Source organism: Manacus vitellinus, unplaced genomic scaffold (genome assembly GCF_001715985.3).
Source record: "Manacus vitellinus isolate BGI_N305 unplaced genomic scaffold, ASM171598v3 scaffold_1_pilon, whole genome shotgun sequence".
NCBI lineage: Eukaryota > Metazoa > Chordata > Aves > Passeriformes > Pipridae > Manacus > Manacus vitellinus.
Genome location: NW_021939396.1, coordinates 10,411,284 through 10,430,183, shown reverse-complemented (window position 1 = coordinate 10,430,183; position 18,900 = coordinate 10,411,284). Strand labels below are relative to the sequence as shown.

The 18,900-nt window shown below is 43.3% G+C and overlaps 1 protein-coding gene across 21 annotated transcripts in view; it reads right to left on the bottom strand.

Annotated features, from left to right (window-relative positions):
- Positions 1-18,900, bottom strand: part of MTSS1 (MTSS I-BAR domain containing 1) — a 124,578-nt gene that overhangs the window by 105,161 nt on the left and 517 nt on the right. For 13 of the 21 annotated variants that reach the window (XM_029959354.1, XM_018076946.2, XM_018076974.2 and 10 more), the window contains exons 1-2: positions 18,483-18,735; positions 2,165-2,226 (exon numbers count right to left, since the gene is read on the bottom strand). In XM_029959354.1, coding sequence (XP_029815214.1) covers positions 2,165-2,226; positions 18,483-18,554 — 134 coding nt within the window. In that variant the 5' untranslated portion in view covers positions 18,555-18,735. Of the gene's footprint in view, positions 1-2,164; positions 2,227-3,836; positions 3,856-18,482; positions 18,736-18,762; positions 18,889-18,900 lie in introns of those variants that run through there. The other 8 variants (XM_018077011.2, XM_025895417.2, XM_008934552.3 and 5 more) reach the window with 6 other exon arrangements.

Genomic DNA, 18,900 nt, shown 5'->3' with positions numbered 1-18,900 from the left:
AGTCTGGAGTTCTTGGGCAAACGGAAAAGTGGGAAAAGAATCTCCACTTCAAGGGAAAAAAAAAAACCAAAACAACCACAAAAACACCAATCCCCCTAAATAAACAAACAAAACCCCTTTCTGTTCCAGTGCTCCTCTAAACAGGACTGCTCCTGAGAGGTACACCAGCAATCCCAGAGACTTCACAATCCAGTGTCAACCCCACTAGCCCAATCTCCCTCCACATCTGGAAAGCACGCACAGACCACGCATATGTTCAAGTGAACAGCAAACGTGAGTCACAATTTTCCAAACACATTTGTTCTAGATAACCAGGCCCCAGAGCCCCAAACACCTCAGGTCAGTCCAGATTTCTGAAGGTTTATAGTCTGCTCAACCCAATTAAAGTGGAAGTAGGCCAGGGCTCTACAGGTAAAGCACAACTGTGCCCTCTCCACGGTTACCTCGTGGTTCTGTTTCCGTGCATCTTTTCTAACAGTAACTCCGATTTTCTCTCCTGATGGCATCAGTCAGCCTTTCCAAGTAAAATCCAGAATGGGGACTACCAACTTCATTTTGTTTCAAGAACTCCTTCCTAGCCTCAGAAAACCTGGCAGACCTGCAGGGAAGCTGATCCTTGGCCAGAAAGACTGCAGGACTGCTTAATTAGGTCAGATTTTATGCGAGTCTCACTCCAAAAATGCTCAAGATACAGCGGACATAACTGGCAGCGTAGTAAATGGCCTACTGACAGCACAAAAGATTTGAACACACACAGAAAAAAACACCCCAGGCATGAAAGGACCAACCAAATGCATAAGGACTCTCCACATGCCCAGGAGATTAAAGGGAGGGCAAGAAAACCCCCGACAGCTAGCTAGCAATATTGAGCCCTGAAACCAGATAACCTTTTCCGGGATTTTCTTCAGCAGTGTTTGAGTTCATCTTCCAAACTTGTGGGCCAAGCTGTTATTCATGTACCATGTTGTTAATTATTAATTATATTGCTAATAACAAAGTTCCATTTCTCCAGTAACAAGATCCAGGAAGACCTGGCTCCAGCTCAGATGACATCTGCTGTCCTTTATCAAAGCACACGGAAATGAAACAGAGGCAAAAGGCTCACATTTGCTAGAAACAAACAGCAAATCCTCGAACACAGGCTTTCAAGCCGCCTATCTGCATGTTCCTGTAGCACTGCATTGATCGAATGCAACAGCACAGGACTGGGAAATACACAAAACTATCCCTCATGCCACCCCAGAAGGCCTGTTTCTAAAGAGTACCAAAAGGCTAGGAAAGTTCTCCATTTGCCTTCTTTCTCTCCCTCCTCTGCATCTTCCATCCTCCTCAAGGTGACATAATTGCTGGAAAAGGATAAACCACGTGCAAGTGTGGCACTTTAGGCACAGTGTGGCAGAACAACATACTCCAGCCATTTAGGGCAAATGAGGCTAAACTCTAGCTTCTTCAGGAGCAGTTCATAACACAACACAGAACCACAAACCAGACTGCCAATAACCTGTTCCTGCTGCTGGGAAAAAAACACTGAAGTGAATATTGTGGTTTGGGGGGAGCTGTGAAGAACTGGAACTTGTATTCAGATTAGCAAAAATCAACTTTACAAGTGAATGAATTCTAGAGATAGCAGAATTGTTCTGAGTGTGATACTAATGGTACTTATTAAGTAATCCAGAATGCTGTTTTCAAAGTATACCCCAATAACCTAAGTTTTAATCATCACCAATACATGATCCAGCAAAGGAATTCCCTTCAATTTTAAGGCAGAAGAAAGTGCTGTTAAGACTGCCAAAGATTTTTTAGTATTTTAAACCCTCTTCTAATATAGCCTCTCTGTATTCTACACTAATAATAAGAGCAACATAGGGTTAACTCCAAATGTGTGCTCACTAAACAACAACAAACTATCTTCCCAGTTTTCCATCAAAATCCATGAAATTTAGCTCATTTTGTGTTTATTATGTACAGTTGTTTGTAGATTATGAATTTTCATAAATACATTAAAACACCAGTAGTAATGTATGAAAAATTACATGCATGGGTGTTGACTATGAAATATGCACAATTTTACTAGCAAATTATCCTGGCAAAAGCTGCATTTAATCTTAATGTTTGCACATGCAAGGAACTGTAGGGGATCTTGACTCTGTAACACAAAACTTACCGAAGCTGAGACTGCAGTTTCCCAGCTTTATTTATAAAATCTTCCCACACTGGGTAACTTCCCTGCAAGAAAAACAAAACACAACAATGAATACCTATTTTGAGCATTCTGGTTTGGATACTACAGATCAAATAAAACTAGATGTAAAGCAATAACCAAGACTGTGTTAAATCCTTATCCACTAACACCAAAATAAGTTTTCCCAGAAAGTTCTCTCTCACATCCTTAGACACCAGTTCCAAGCAGATGAGATGTCAACTGGTTCTGAATCCAGATGAAACTGCAGGTCCTCTGATGAGGCTTTAGAGAGTTTCCAAATAGAAACACTGGGCAAAAAGAAGCAGCAAAAAGAAATGCCTTACTTTGGATGGATACAGCAAAACCAAATCCATTTGAAGGGGGTGCTAGGATATTGCAACAACATGTACACAGAAGCTCTCAAAATCAATGGCAGGATCACAGTTGTTTTTTTATCTGTGTTTTTACCAGGTTCCCATCCTCTTTTTAAAAAATAAAATAAAGTAATTTTTCAAAGCCTGTATAATAAAAGTTTGGCTTGACCAAGAAACGACCTCGAACACTGCCCCAAAGTAACTCAGCAATCAAACACAGAATAGGCACATGACAGCACAAGACAACAAACTTTCCCAACAGCTGCCTTGTCACTGCAAGACCTGATTCCAAAACAGTCCTGAATGACCTTGGAGACAATTTCTGAACTGAAGCTGATAAAGCAGCGTGGCATTGAGTGTATGCAAAGTGTTTAAGAAGGTTTAATTTTTCCTGACCTCAAGTTTCCTGTAAAACTTTCCCCATTTTTTAAAACTGTGTTAAAAGGCCAGAGTTGTTTATTTTTTTAGGATACGGACACCACATGTTCTTGCAAGTTCTGATCTTTATTTTTCAAAGTTAAAAAAAAAATAATTTTTTTTTAGACCAGAAAATGGTTAACTTGGGTTAACATGCAGAGCAAGTACAAATTTTCTACTAACAGCAGAAACTGTGGTAAAAAGAAACCTCAAAATTTCCCTTTGATTGGAGTCTAGAGAGTAAAACAAAATATCCCTGCTTCCTTTAATAAAGATGTAAGACTTGCTGTTACCAGAGCAACAACACAATAAAACCCAGATAAGGCAGGTCCTCAAGGCTAACCTTACCCCAGTTCCGACTGGAAGAGGTTGCAAGCAAGTGCACTTGCTTGTAACAAACTTAATCCACCCCCATAAACTGGTCTGCTTTTCATAAGTAAACAAAAATCCATTGCCCACACTGCCATGAGAGGCCATTTTTTGTGTAGGGCAAAGACAGACCCTTCCCTTCCCCAAAAGCTGGGAGATTCCAGCTCCTCAGTACACCCCAGCAAGGCACCTTCCAGACACTTGCTGGGGGGCCTACTGGTACTCTACATATTTTTTCAGTAAGGTTTGTGGTTTTTTTGCTAAAAGAAAATGAAAAAAAACCAAAACAAAATCGGGAGCATGGGAGGGGGGGGTGTAAAAAAGCAAAGCAAACAGGTGTTCATAAAACCTTGCTATACCTACACACGATGGAGCCAGTGGGAGATGCAGATGGGGAAAGGGAAAATAGCAGTTATCTGGGTGGCAAGACCTAGAATATAAAGTGCCTTGATAAGCAAAAACTGTCAGACATTTTAAAAATGAAATAAACCCACCAATTATTTGAAAGAGGGGAAAAAACCACTATTTCCTTAAACCTATTAGTCTTACTGCAATCCCCTGCTCTGAACCCGGCCTCTCAATGTCGCCTGCACTCCATGCATGCATTATGCATGTGTATGCCAGGAGCCCTAAGAGCCCTGACAAATAACAGCAGGCCCGAGGCTTTACTGGATTCTCCAGCAAAACGCAAGCCGGCAAGCAGAGGATACCAAAGCAGCCTGATTATGTTTCCGTCTCGTCTCTGTATTATCCAGCTAAACACTCCTGATGGCATGCAGAAGATTGACACCAGCCTGGCCTGTAGCTGCCTCCCTGGGAAGCTTAAGACACACTCCTATCAAAACACAGCTCAGCAATAAAAAATCCTTTTTTTTTTTTGTGCTCAGCCTGGCCACAAAGCAAGCAAAATTGGAAAAGTCGTCAAGCATTTCCACTATTTAGTCCTTGCCTTTAAAAATGCTGTTCCCTTCAAGCTAAGCCTGCTCAAATAAACTATAACAGCTCACTAGATCAAATAGTTCGCTATATTTGTTTGGATGAAATGAATGCAGTGCCTTCACCTTGGCTCTGCTATACTGGCCAAGGGCACTTGATCTCATTTTGAACAGTAGAAAAATGGAGCTTTTTGCGTTTTTTAATGTCAGTGAATTAATACTTGGGGTGGTGAATTTTGCTGGGGTTCTTTTTTTGTTTGTTTTTCAATTTTTAAAGAAAACCTTTCAGCAGTATTACACCAGCAATGAATTTCTGCATTATCTGCTCAGCTTGCCACATCTTGGTCTGTTTGCAATTCCAAATTCTCTCTATTAAACTCTGCTGAAAATTAAGAGGCATTTATTTTATGTGGGTTCCAGAAGAACTTCCTTTTACTTTTCCATGCTGGATCCACATCCACAAGCTCATCTCTCCCTCAGGAACACACAACTGAAGTCATGCACATAAACTGTCATCCCTTTGAGCTTTTCCAAAGAACACTTCCACCATCACATCCCTGCTGAAACCAAAACCCCCTTTACTCCTACCTACAGCAGAAATGCACACCATCTACCACTTCACAAGACCAAATAAGTGGAGGTTTATCACACCTCCAGCACCTAGGAAGGAAGAAGCCATTTAGTGATGCTTGTAGGGACAAACCAAAGAGATGACAGGAATCAAACTAGTGCTGTAAATCTGCACAGCTTCAAGTGCCCTGGGCAGCGACTCCTTCTCCAAGACCTCTTCACGTGCTACCTTGGAACACAGCAACCCAGTTCTCATTCCGTGTCTCACTTCTGCGTTTGCAGCAATTAGTTCTTGCTTTTGTCAAAGAGGCATCAAGAGAAATGTTAACAGTGATGGAAAACACACACTGAAAGAGCCATAAAACTTCATCCTTCATTTAATGTGTGTTACTTTCTCAATTTAAACACAAAGAAACAGCAGATGGAATTCAACGTCTTCATACAATAAATCCTTTTGCAACATAAAGCCACTTCTGAAGAATAACACCACAGTCTTTTTAAATGCTGCCTCTCCTGGAGTTCTCTCTGCTTCCTCTACAATTTCGGATTTCAGCCAGCTGATAAAAGAAATCAATTTTGCCCCCTTTAAATGCCAGGGTTACTAAGGCCTGGCATTACCTTTGAAAGCAGGAGGCCTCCCCCAGCTCCAGCCCCGCTTGGAGAAGAGCTGCAGCAGGATTTTGGGTCACAAATCCCCGTTTAGCTTCTCGTGGGTTAAACAGAGATGGATTACAGTGAAGGTTTGTTTCAATAATCTTGAAAATTGTTAATGGATTAATCTGAGGACTATTTCCCCCAGAACTGTGCCCAATTATTTCTTCACCACTGAATGAAGAAAGTTGATGTATCCTTCATGGAATGGGTGTATCCCATTGCTGTATGGCACTCCATGGCGTCAGGGCACCTGGAGCTGCTCAGTGGGGCTCGGCAGCCCACCAGCCCGCCCAGCGAGGTATGTCACCAATAAGCCCTAACATGCCATTATCCTACACCATTGCTTAATTAGTGGGTTTATAGGCGATTAGTCACCTGATCCCAGGGCCCACCTCCAGCTAATCTCAGCTGAACACAGGCAGGGAACACCTTTCTGCCTCAGGGCTGAGAAACAAACTGGTGCCTCGTGCCTGTCGCTCAGGTAGCCAGTCCGCAATTAGGGACATGAAACAACTTCCCCTCAGGGACAGCAAGTGTCTGAAAGGCACCAGGCTGAGCTGGCAAATCACCCACAGGTGCCAGACACCAACACTCAGACCCGACAGCACTCGGCCTGACGGCGTCCTCCAAACCCACAGCTCCTGGACTGCCACAGGGGAAGGGGGAGGACCATCACCATCCACTGAAATCCCATCCACACCCATGAACATGGGCAGATGTGTTAATTTTTGTCAGTCTTCCTCATCACTGAAATCTATTTGAATTGGTAATAAATTTAATCTTTCCCAGTTGAGTCTGGTTTGCTTGTGACAGTAACTAGTAAGTGACTGCCTTGTCTTTGTCTCAATCCATGAGCTTTTTCATACTATTTCCCTCCCCATCATGTTGAGGAGGAAGAGATAAAGAGCAGTTGGCCCAGGTCAGCCCATGAGACCAGGAAAGAACAGGCAATGTTCACCAAAATGCAGCTTTGCAAGAAGAACTAAAACCTTGGGTGGAATTTTTTTTTTTTTTTGTGAACCAGCACAGCCACCCTACACAAAAACAACTGTACAAGATGCTTATGGGACATAGTTTTTCCCTCTTTTCAGGCCAGCAATCCTGCAGTAGGAGTGAGAAGAGACCCAGATGACAAACTCAAGGATTTCTCAATAAAGGAAGAGTTAGATTTGCAGCAAAGGATCATATTTACTGAAACTGTTATTGATTACATCTAATGGCAAGAATAGGAATCCAGATTGTTGTATTTATTTAAGATTACAACTTGAGTATTAGTAGCCTTCGACAGCTTTAAAATGTTCTGTCACTCCTTCCACCAAGAAGTTACGATTCTTGTCTTTCCATTAAGCAAAGACACTTACTTTATTAATTTATTTCCATGCACCCCAATTCCCACAGATGAAATGCATCACATCTTCAAAAAACCCTTGACAGAGTTCTTTTAAAAGTGCTTTCATTTATCAGAAGGGGTTTTCAGAGCTATTATCAGCTCTTGCAGGTACATCAAGTACAAAAGCAGCAGCAACAGTCTGGCATCTTGTTCACAGCAACAACCCGCCTAAACTTTTGGGGCAGGGGGAAAGAGACAGAGAGCTGCTCCATAGTAAAGCAAATTCAGAATCTACTTTTGGCTATTTCAGCTAGAGAGGGAGGAGAAAAAAGAACCAGGCAAGTAGTGCCTTGGTTTCATCTCACAGGTTATCAAAGCAAGAGCTGTATGCCTTCCAGAAAAGTACTAACAATGACTACATGCAGACTTCAATAAAATGGGAAAAAAACCCTACACGGGCTACGCTGTTAGGACTTCTCCACCTCAGTGTAGTCGTTCAGCTATGACAAGCTAAAAAGTTGAGTCCTAAACACACAGCGCTGTTATAGAGCTTCACACCCTAGTAACACATCCAAATGCCATACATCTAATTTTGGAACAAAAATTGTAACTTGGCTTCTGCTTCCTCCTACCCCTCCAAAGAAAATTATGCTGAAAACAAAAGATTTCTTTTTATAGTTTTACCAGATAACAGAATCACACAGATTATTATGAATGTCTCATTTCTGTGGCATTCACTACACTACCTCCAAGTAGCAAAGAGACGCTATTGTGCTAGACACCACACAAAGTCACAGATGTTACACACAAAGAATGTCCTGGATAGGCAGATACGATTTCAACATAGAGACTATCGCTTTTCCAGGAATCCTTCAACAGGTAAAAACAGGAAAAAAGTGGAGGGGAGTGGGACAGGAAAACAATAACAGATTAAGGAAAAAAAAAAAAAAAGGGGGTTCTGGCCACAGATGTCTCAACACACCGGATGATACAACGGTTGACAATCAGAAGTTCCCTTCTCAGGTAACATCTCACGTTGGAAGTTCTTCCTCTTTTCTAGAAGAACCAGTAGTCAACTGGGGGAAAGGGCACTTGGCCAGCCCTAACTGCAAGAGTTACAAAGTGCTACCAAACACTAATATGTCACTCTGTGCAATCCACCCATTTAGCCAAGTCCATGATTAATGGACTGCCTAGACCTTTAACAAGTCACAAAAGCTTTTGCAGCACACACGTGAGCACAGAATTAACAAACATCATCTTGCCTGAAGTTCATGATTGCTCTTCTCCATCCAAAAAATTCTGCTTGTTGGCTTTGCCTCTTTTTAGACTGAAAAACACCAAGAGCCTATCTCATGAATGCTTCTAAGCTGCATCCATTTCCCAATCACTCACCAGAGTGGTCTTAAATCTTTCAACAGACTGAAACAGAATTTTTGCTGGCAGGAGAGACTTCACTCTTGTAATGAAGACACAGAGGTGCACACAAAACCTATTCCATTACTTCTTTGGTTTCACTCACCTCATTTCAAATACAGAGAATCACAGAATGGCTTGAGTTAGAAAAGACATTTCTAACTCATCTAGACAGAACATCTAGACCAATCTCCCTGTCATGGACAGGGACATCTTTCACTACATCAAATAAGCCCCATCCACACTGAACACGAACACTTCCAGTGACGGAGAATCCACAACTTCTCTGGGCAACCTGTTTCACTGTCTCATCACCCTCACGGTAAAAAATTTTTTTTACCAGAACTCAATCAGCAAAGTTCCAATACTGATTTCAAGAGCATCCCCTAGCCTGATGGTTGTCCATCATCTGTTTTCCAGTGCTGCAGGACAAGAAATAATCAGTTTTACCTGCAGCAGAGAAGCTTCAGATTGGACAGTCCATTCAACTATAAGACCAGATAACAGGCAACTCCGAAAGATCTAGAGCTTCCTTTCACTGGAAGACTTTCAGGTAGAGTAACACATTCATATAGAGATCTTACAGGAATACTCCTAAGTGGCAAGGAAATGGACCATCTGACTGCTAAGTACCATCTGTCTTTCTACGCTAAAGGTACTGCAAGTGCACAGGGGAAGTTTGAGCTTAGTTCCATCAGCAAAAGGGACTCTCAACTCGTGCTAAACCCTTGCTGGGCTAGGAATGAAAACTCAGTATCAGCAAAAGACAAGACATGAACTTCACAGCGAGAGCTGAAGGCACACATTACTGAATGGAGGAGCAGACAGGTACAAACTCAAGAGTTTGAGAGATTACAGTGCATGCAGGTGAAAAGTAAAAGCATGTCAAAGATCAGAGTGCCATTTAACCAGTAACTAGCCTTCGGGAAAAACAGCAGGGGTAATTAAAACTGAAGTCTTGTATTCATACATCTACTTCCATTATTTCTGCCACTTGTTCTGCAGGATTAGAAATGCATTTCCCTCAGCATGTACAGTATAGATAGGCATGCCAAACTGTGCTTTCCAAAGTGATATATTATCACAACATTGAAAATTATGCAACAAAAACACTACTGAAGACATCTCATAGGCTATTAAAAAAATCTGTCAACTGGCTATTTCTTCTATGTATCACAGAACCACTTGTTTAGTATTTTCAAAACTGCTTAGTTTTTAGTCTAAACAGTACATTAGGACATGAAAAAAAATCCAGATAAATAGTATGATATCCTGAGAAAATCGAGACTAAAATCCAGTCAGGAAAGTCCACGAAAGGGTATTCACCCTACTGTGGAAAAAAAACAAAACAACAACACATAAATACATTTCTCCATTTCCAAACCATCTCAAGAACTCTAAAGAATGCCCAATTCCCTGTGCATTGAAATCCAGCACTGCTTCACAAGAACACAGGTAGTTATTAGACCTCGCTAATCATTTAAAGGAGGAGGGAACTGAAGTCTGGTACCATTCTGTTGTCAGAGCTCTGGAGTCTTTAATTTGTATTATAATAACACCTGCACTGCACTAGCCCATATTTAAACATCCCCAGTGAAGGATACCAGCTGCCCCACGGTTGTGACTTCAATCTGTAATGCAGCAAGGACCTTTGAAAACCCATGCTGGCTTACCACCCAACTCATGAGCCTCCTTCTCTGTCAACAGGGACCACGTCAAATCTGTACCGTCCACAGTTCAATTTCTTGGATTGTAATATGAAGAAACTCAGTTCCAAAGCAGCCACTTCATGGTTTAAATCCAAGATTGGGTAATTAACAAACAAAAGTTATACTCATACTGTGAGAAAATACATCATGCATAAACATACAGTCTCTCCCTCTCTAAACATAGGAAGTTATTCACAAGGCAGAGGGGGGCGGTGGGAAACAACTAGCCACAGCTTCTAGAGACGTTTTATCCCATGCCACATTAAAAGAGTTGGACATTAAGCAGTCTTCCAGAGGAAGCATTTAGTTCCACATTCTTCCCTGCAGGTCTGAACAAGTTTGCAAGCCTGAATAGCAGATTTCTCCTCAGAGACTCATCAATACCGCCTTTCATCCACTCAATCATTAAGTGGCCACTGTACATTCTCAGCAGCTATTTTCTAAACCCACAATATTTCAGCTGGATCAAAATTAAGATAATTAAAATATTGGGAGGCAGTCATTCAAGTTAATACCTACACAGGACAGCCTCAAGCCAACGGCCCTGTGTTGGTCATCTCATCAACACCACTGGGGTCTCATCACTTCTTCCCAAGCAAGCAGAAACCGTAATTTCTGAGCATTCACTTGACACAATCTCCATCACACAAGCACTCATAACAATCTCCAGGACCCAAAGTACTGACAAGCATTTGAGATGACCACAAAAGTATTGCACTGGGAAAAAGGCAGCAGCCAGGTACCCAAGTTTTTAATGCTTAATGAACTTTGCCTCTTGACAGACAGTAAAGTAGCCTGGTGCAGGCTACTTTCTCTCCATTCCACTCAGGAGAAGACAAATAATCCCTTCCAAGCTCCAAATTAGACACCTGGTTTGCTCATGGGCAAGGACCACCATGAGGTTTGCTCATGGATGATTTCATTAGGAGGCATCTCATCACAAATACAGCTTTATCAACAAAAAATCCCACACCACTCCACAAAGGGCTTCAGAGACACTATAAAGCACACATTTGACTTTCGTGGCAAAAAAAAAAATCTCAAATTCTTCACGATCAACTAGCTTATGGTTAAGATACTCCAGTCAGACTTCTCCACCAAAATCTGAGATGGCTTGTAGTTTCAGCTACAAGATTGGAGTCCAAGACACTTGAGACATTTGTAGATGTCATCTCTTCCGCCAGCAAATACTGGGTCATTGCAGGGGGTGACCAACAAGACACCTTAATCAGTAAAAACGAAGTGGTGTGTATGCGAGGAAAGAAACTACTGGGAGCTTAAAAAACATCCCCTCATTAACTCCATCCTCTGGATGCACTCAATTCCTTCTTGTCCTAGGGGAAGGGAGTAGAAGTCACTAAAACTGCAGCCATAGTTTGCTTTTCTGTTAAATGGGAGCCGTTCTTTGGAGCTAAGTCACACAGAGAGCACTTTGAAGATGAAAGCTAATATGGTCTTAACCACGAAGCTACCAGACGTTTTGTCTCCAATCTTTCCAAACATCTCAGCATCCAAGGTATCTCACAGCCCAGCAGGAAGAAGTCAATCAATGTCCTTAAAGGTCAGCACAGATCCCATCAAACTCAGCACCTTACAGTATCAAGATAGACATAATTTTCAAATTGAAAACATACACTTGAAGAGGGAACTGCATTTCTATATGCAGCCTAAAGAGGCTACTCTAATGCCTCTTTATGGTACTAACTCAAACCTCTCTGTACGCATCTTTTTTGCGCACTCTAAAGTAGACCAAAAAGTCTTTTTAGATACAGTTCCTATTCTGCTTTCTGCAATGTACTGCTTTCTGCTTATCTCCAAGACCACACTGTCTCTGGATAGACCATGAACCTCAAAAATGGTTTTCAGAAGCTGAAAACACATAGGTTGTGAAGCAGAAGATGGAGTATTCCTGTATATCTGTAAACAGCATCAACTGTTGCAACTTCTCTACTTAAAAAAAAAAAAAAACAACAAACAACAAAAAAAGTCAAAAAACAACTTTTTTAGGTATTTTATAACAAAGACTTTGGTACAGCTCATGCACACTCAGAACTGAGGAAGGAAGGAGCAAACTCTACCAAATCTGACCCTCTGTTAAGTATTAACCAGTACCAAGCATGTAATTACACAGACTTCTAGTCCTCCAACATTTGTTCAGTCAATTGTGTTTCATGCAGCACTGCACAAGTCCTTCCCCACTTACAACCTCGCAAACCCTATTGTGCAGCACTTGGCGTTCTGCCAGGTCCAGAAGGGAGTACTCTTAAAAGACATTAAAAATCTTTGCCATGGGTATGTCACAGAATAAACCAGCCTCGTACACACTTACTCAGCAAATGTTCAGCAGTTGTACAAATTGTTAACACTCACACAAGAGTATCTGGATCAAGAAAGCACATGTCCCTAAAAAATAAACTACTTGTGAATAAGTATGTTCCCAGCTATGCCCTGCTGCTTGAACCCCAGTGTTTAGGCAGGCACGCAGTGGTTCTCCTTCCTGCACCATCTTTCAGCCCTCACTGCATGTCAATCCCTCCCCCTCTGAGATGTTTACAGAAAGACACTGCAGCTGCTTAGAAAAGGCAAGGAATTTCAGTGTATGCAAACCTACTGTCTGACCAAGCAGGTTGTTGGGAGGCAGTTGGGGGTAAGAAATCAGCACAGCCAGCTATGGTCCGAATGCCTTGGTGGCAAAACCTTCAAGGAAAGAAAAAAAAGTGGGAACAAAAGCTGCAAATGATCTCATTTTACACTTCTGGGGAAAGGGGAAGATGGGTCTATTTGGTAGGTTTTAAATAGTTGCCCTGAAGACCGTCATATAAGGGATGTGCCAGTGCAACACAGCACATGTGGGAAAGCGAGGACAGAGATGCCCTTTCCACTCCAAGCCTGTATCTGTCTGTTGCACACAGAATCACAGAATAGTTTGGGTTGGAAGGGACATTACAGATCATCTGGTTCCAACCCCCCTGCCATGGGCACTGACACCTTCCAGTACACCAAGTTGCTCAGGGCTCCATCCAGCCTGGCCTTGGAACACTTCCAGGGATGGCCATCCACAGTTTCTCTGGACAATCTGTTCAGTGTCTCACTATACTCACAGTAAAAAATTTCTTACTTACAGCTAATCTAATCCTGTCATCTTTCAGTTTGAAGCTATTCCCCCTTGTCCTGTCACTACATGTCCTTGTCAGAAGTCCCTCTCCAGCTCTCTTGTCACCCTTTAGCTGCTGACAGTGCAGTAAGGTCTCCCCAATTCACACAGTCTCATCTCTCAGGACTGCACAGGTCCCTCTGTATGGCATTTCTCCCCTCCAGCATGTTGACTGTACCACACAGCTGGGTGTTGTCATCAAACCTGCTGAGGGTGCACTCGATCCCACTGTCCATGTCACCGACAAAGATGTTAAACAGCGCCAGTCCCAATACATCACACAGTTGTTTTTCCTTACAATAGTTACCATCCTTAGCAGCTGGACTGAAACTAGGCCTTAAAATGATTCAACTGAACATTTCTAATCGCCACAGAGATCTCAAGCTTCAAATAAAGCACAGCTGTGGAAGAGCTGTCATACTACGACATGTCACAATAAAATAAATTTGCCCAGGTTCTTTGGTACGTGTGTGTTGTCCTTCTGATTTACACAAATGCTGAGGCCTTGCAGCTGTACTTGCTGTAGAACTGTCTCAGCATTTCTATTTTTTCCATCACATGTTTTTTTCCACTCAGTTTATATTATTTGTGTGAATAGCATAAGGCCATCCCTCAAAAGTAATCAGGGCTACTTAACAAACAAAACTCTTAATCCCTGATGTGGCCACCCCCTGGTCCCAACTTCTACAAAAAAGATTAAAATGCTGCTTCTCACCAGTCACTTCCTAACAGGAGATAAGGGACTGCAAAAACATAAATGTTTCTCATGCCCATATGTTCATGTCTCTCTACTCTGCTTTAACCAAAAGTTTTGCATGGCTGAAAGCAAAGGGGTACCACTGCCTCATCCAAGAGGCAGCAATGGAGTCAAGGGTTCACCTCCGCTACAGTATTAGAGGTCACTGCCAGAAGGAAAAGGTTGACTTTATTGAGTTTTAGGCTAAAACAACCATAAATAAGTCACATAAAATACAAGAATTTCTAAAATTTTCCAATCTTACACCTCCTTTGGGAACCTTGTTTTTGTTCACTAACACGACAACAATATCTGCACATCTCTCACATGTGGGGAGATGAATGAGACTAATTGGTAATCTAAATCTGACCCATAAAAATTTAGTAAATCCTCCCACTTGGTATAAATGAAGTCACAGTGTTCATTAAACTCATGTTCCTCCCATGCCCACTCCATGGATGTCAAGTGCTGTACACATGCAGCAAGCCCCTGCTCTGTCAAAACACATGCTGGCAGAAGAGGCAAGACAAATAAAGAACATGCTACAAGTCAAAGAAACACCATCAAGCAAACTACAAACTGCCAATTTCAATGTTTTCAGAGATGTTGTCTTTTTCTTCAGGATAGCAGAGAACAATGTGATTAAAAGGAATGTAAAATGAACTCAAAAGGAAAAACAGCATGACAGAAAATCTCTGCATGAGAAGACAAGGTCTTTTAAAATCCATCCACAACAGGCCCTCCCAAAAATTATCTGCACTGATTTGCTTTGCACTAAAAGAAATATTGAAAATAACAGTACATTGCAGCATCTCATTTCTCAATTGCAAAAATGAATTACAAACCATTCAGATCAAATACTTCCTTCCCACAAGGAACTACAGAAAATATGCTGCATTCAAAGAGAAACTGCACAGCGTTTGCAAGCAGCACACAGAACTAGTCCTCTTAGGGAACAAGCACATTTTATTTTTGCTTTTATAAACTTTGATTGCATTGAAAAACATCTTGCATAAGACTTTAACAAACCATACGTGTCATGTACTCAGTGATGTATTGTAGGAAACACCAGGGCTGTGACAATGGATCAAAACTTAAGGATGGGATGGGCAGACATTTTCCCACCTTTATGATTCTTTAATCTGATCCTGAAATCTCAAAGCATCGAAATCCAATTCTAGAGCACAACGGCCAAGTACAACTCCCATTGTGGACTTTCCACAAACAGTCCTGTCATCATGTACACCATCATACTACTCAACAAACACGACCCTTGTTTTGCATGGAAAAAAAGGACTTCCCCTGTCAGGGGATTGAAGTTCCAGGTGTTCTGTTCAGCCTGAAGAAGAGGAGACTGAGGGGAGACCTCACTGCAGTCTACAGCTTCCTCACAAGGAGAAGCAGAGGGGAAGACACCCATCTCTTCCTTCTGGTGACCAGTGACAGGACTCGAGGGAATGGCCCGAAGTTGTGTCAGGGGAGGTTTAGGTTGGATATTAGAAGGGGTTCTTCACCCAGAGGGTGGTCAGACACTGGAACAGGCTCCCCAAGGAAGTGGTCACAGTACCAAGCCTGACAGAGTTCAAGAAGAATTTGGACAATGCTCTCAGGCACATGGTGTAATTCTTGAGGTATCCTGTGCATGGCTAAGGGTTGGACCTGATAATCTCTGTGGGCCCCTCAGAATATTCTGTGATTCTGTGATGTACAATAATGTGCTATATTAATGGGATGTTTATTAACCATATCTATATTTACTCAATAATATGATTTCTCTAATTCACTTAGCTTTACACTGAGTTATTTTGGAGCACATTTTGTTGAGTATTAGCTCCAGAAATACTTTTGGTAGAGGGTGGAAAGAAATTTGGGGTTTCTGGAGAAAACATTAAAGACAGTTCAAGAAATCTCAGCCAGCAAGACATAATCTTGCTATCAAAAATGTGATATGTTAGTCACACCAACATATATTCCCCATATTAAGTTTCAAAGTTAACGCAGTATACAGAAAAAAAATGGAAAAAATCACATTGTTCAGAATTATAATTCCCGTTTCTGTAACCCTGTCAAGATCAGGTAGAGCTCAAAATTAACAACAGGTACACCTGAGCTAGTTCTGTATTACTGTGAACAAAGAGAAAAATCAGTCCACGTGTACTGTATCTTCATCACCTCAGCTGCAGCACCCATCTGCATCCACTGGCAAGACTTCAGAGTAATTTACGCTGTTGATTAACCCTACCATCTTCACAACAAAGTTTGAGGCAGAGCAATACACGATAAAAGAACCTGCAAACTGTTTAGCTAAAAAAAAGGCGGATGCTGCAGCAAATCCCTCAGCACTGCAGGGCATGTGGGGCCTTGATCATAGCCTGTGATGAGAAATCAGCACAGATAGTGCACTTGGGTAAGTGTGGGCAGACCCCTACGCAACATCTCCAAGATCCTGCCAGAAGCCTGCCCACACAGACCTGACTACATGAAACAGCATTTAAAATGCTAATTTTCACTTTACTACTAAAGGTATGATTAGTTGAAAGGTTCTGGTTAGCTATCAAAAAATAGCTATTTTTTCTTAAAAATTGTCATGTTCCTTTGTGCACAATTCACAAAGAATCCTAGTGCATCTCATCAGCAGTACAGCATCAGCTGCATCAAACCAAACTACAGGTAAAAATTCTTTGTTCTACTCCTGCTAAATAACAAGCAAATTTTCCAAACCATAACAACAACCATACTGCTAAAGATCTGCTGCGATTCCTTCCAAACCTCCCCCCTCAGTAATTGCCAGTTCACAAAACAGGTTCCACTACTATGGAGCATTAAGAAAAAAATATTCACACCTGTGCCCATCTCCATAAGCTCATGTCAACATGTTTCTGATGAGCAGCATTTCCATGCAAGTAGCAATGTGTAGAAGAAAAAATAAAACCACATAACAAAGGCCCATTGGCTTAAGAGCAAGAAAACCCAAATGCATCACTCATGGAAAGAAGGAGAGAATAAACATACTCAGTGTCCCTCTGTGATGAAACCCAAACCACACTGCATCTGGAACAGAACATCTCCTGCGTGCTCCCTGCACAGCCCACTATAAGGATTCCAGGATTTGTGATCGTTTCCTGCTTTTTGGGAGGTTTATTTTAAACTGCAGTCATTATTAAATCCAAGGGGGTTGAGAGCCTGAGGACCACCACCTCCAGGACTGCAACACTGTCTTGACAGATACACACTCTCCCTCCTCTCTACAATCTGCTTGCTCTTGACAAGTCACGCTTTTAATTAAATGTCTCCTCATTAGATGTGTTGAGAGGACAGTGCATATGAACCTTGCCAAAAAATAACTTCTAGTGCAAACAGGTTCTCCACCCCCCACAAAAATACACATTAGAAGCCATTCACCTCTGCCAGGCTCCCTCCTAGAGCAGATCCTGTCCTCCTCCAACCCCACCTGGCAGCTCTTTCTCCCGCAGCCCTCCCTGCTCACGAGCCCTGCATGGATGAGAACATCCAGAGAAATCCCGAGCCCCTGGCTGGGAGCAGCACCGCGTGCTCGGTTGCCGCCTTGAAATTACGGCGGCCCCCCATTATCTGACGCATCCCTCAACATCTCCCGACAACTGCATCCTTCCCAGTCAGCCCTGGGATGAAGACAGGCTGCCCTTGTCCAGGGGAACACTGCAGTATTCTGCAGTAGGGCCGTCTGCCGGGGGCAGGGCGCCGCGGGCCCTGGGGTTTGGGGAAGGCATGACTGACAGAACACAGCGAGGCTTTTACGCTGTTTATTTCCACGAGAGAAGGGTGGGAGGCACCCGCTCACCCAAAGAAAACCCTGCAGAAGTGCCCTTGGCTGCCAAGGATATATTGGGAGCGCCCCTCTCAAAGGGACCCTTTGGCAGTGAGGATCGGCACACTCAGATTTCTGGTGGCTGGTGGAGAGGAGACCCGGCGACTTGAGACCTTTGGATTCACGCAGAGAAAGAAGCAAATGCCACCTCCCTGAGCATACACAGCGTGAAAATAATATCGCATAACCGACCGACCCGCAATTTTAATCCAGGCACACATCAACTTTTGAGCATCTCCAGGCTGAGATTTTTCTCCATCGCTCCCATCAGCCTGGCACCGAAATCCCCACTGCCCTTCCCAGCCCCACCCCAGGCTGACATGCTCCGTGCCCGGCTCCTCCGCACCACGCTGCCGCCTCGCTGCGTCCATTCTGCTGCCGCTCTGACAGCCCAAACCAGGGGAGAAAAAAGGAGGAGAAGGAAAAGAAAAAGGTGTTTAAAAAAAAAAAAAAAAGAGGCAGGCTTGGAAAACGCTGACCCTGGTGCAAGGTAACAGCTTGCATGTTTGAGCAGGAGAGACAGCGAAAGGAGGGAAGGAAGAGAGAGGGAGAGGTGGTGTCCTGCAAGCAACTCGCAAGCCCCAAACCCTGCTGGGGTGTGAAGCATTTACAGGGGCCCCTTTGCCGGGCTGGTCCCAGCCCCGGGGAGGGTCCCCCAGCGCCACGGGGGAAGGTCGCGCCGCCACCAGAGCCCGATGCGGCTGCACCGCCCGGGGCGAAGTTTCGCCAGGCCAGGTGAGAAGACACCTCCCCTCCCCTGTGCCGCCCCCAGACCCCTCAGCCTCTTACCTTCATGTCGCTTATGATGGTCTGGAAGAGCCCTCCGAGCGCACTACATTCCTTCTCTATCACAGCCTCCATTTTCCTGGCTCGAGCTCACTGGAGGAGCAGGATTTCACCGCTACCGCTGCAACTGCACTGCTCAGCTGGAGGAAAATCAGACACCCCGGGCTCCCACCTCACCCAAAACAAAACAACAACAAAAACCAAAAATGGGGGGGTAAACAAGCCAATATAGGCAATGACGGAAAAAAAAAAAAAAAGAAAAAACCAGAACACCCCAACACACCTGTACCCCTGTCTGCCTGCACGTCTACAACGGGAAAAAGGATAAAATCCAGCCTCTCTCCTACACGCGCCTCCCCGCCCCGCTCCGCGGCACCCGGGCACTCAGCGCCGAGCGGGCACTACGCGCCCATGCGGGGGC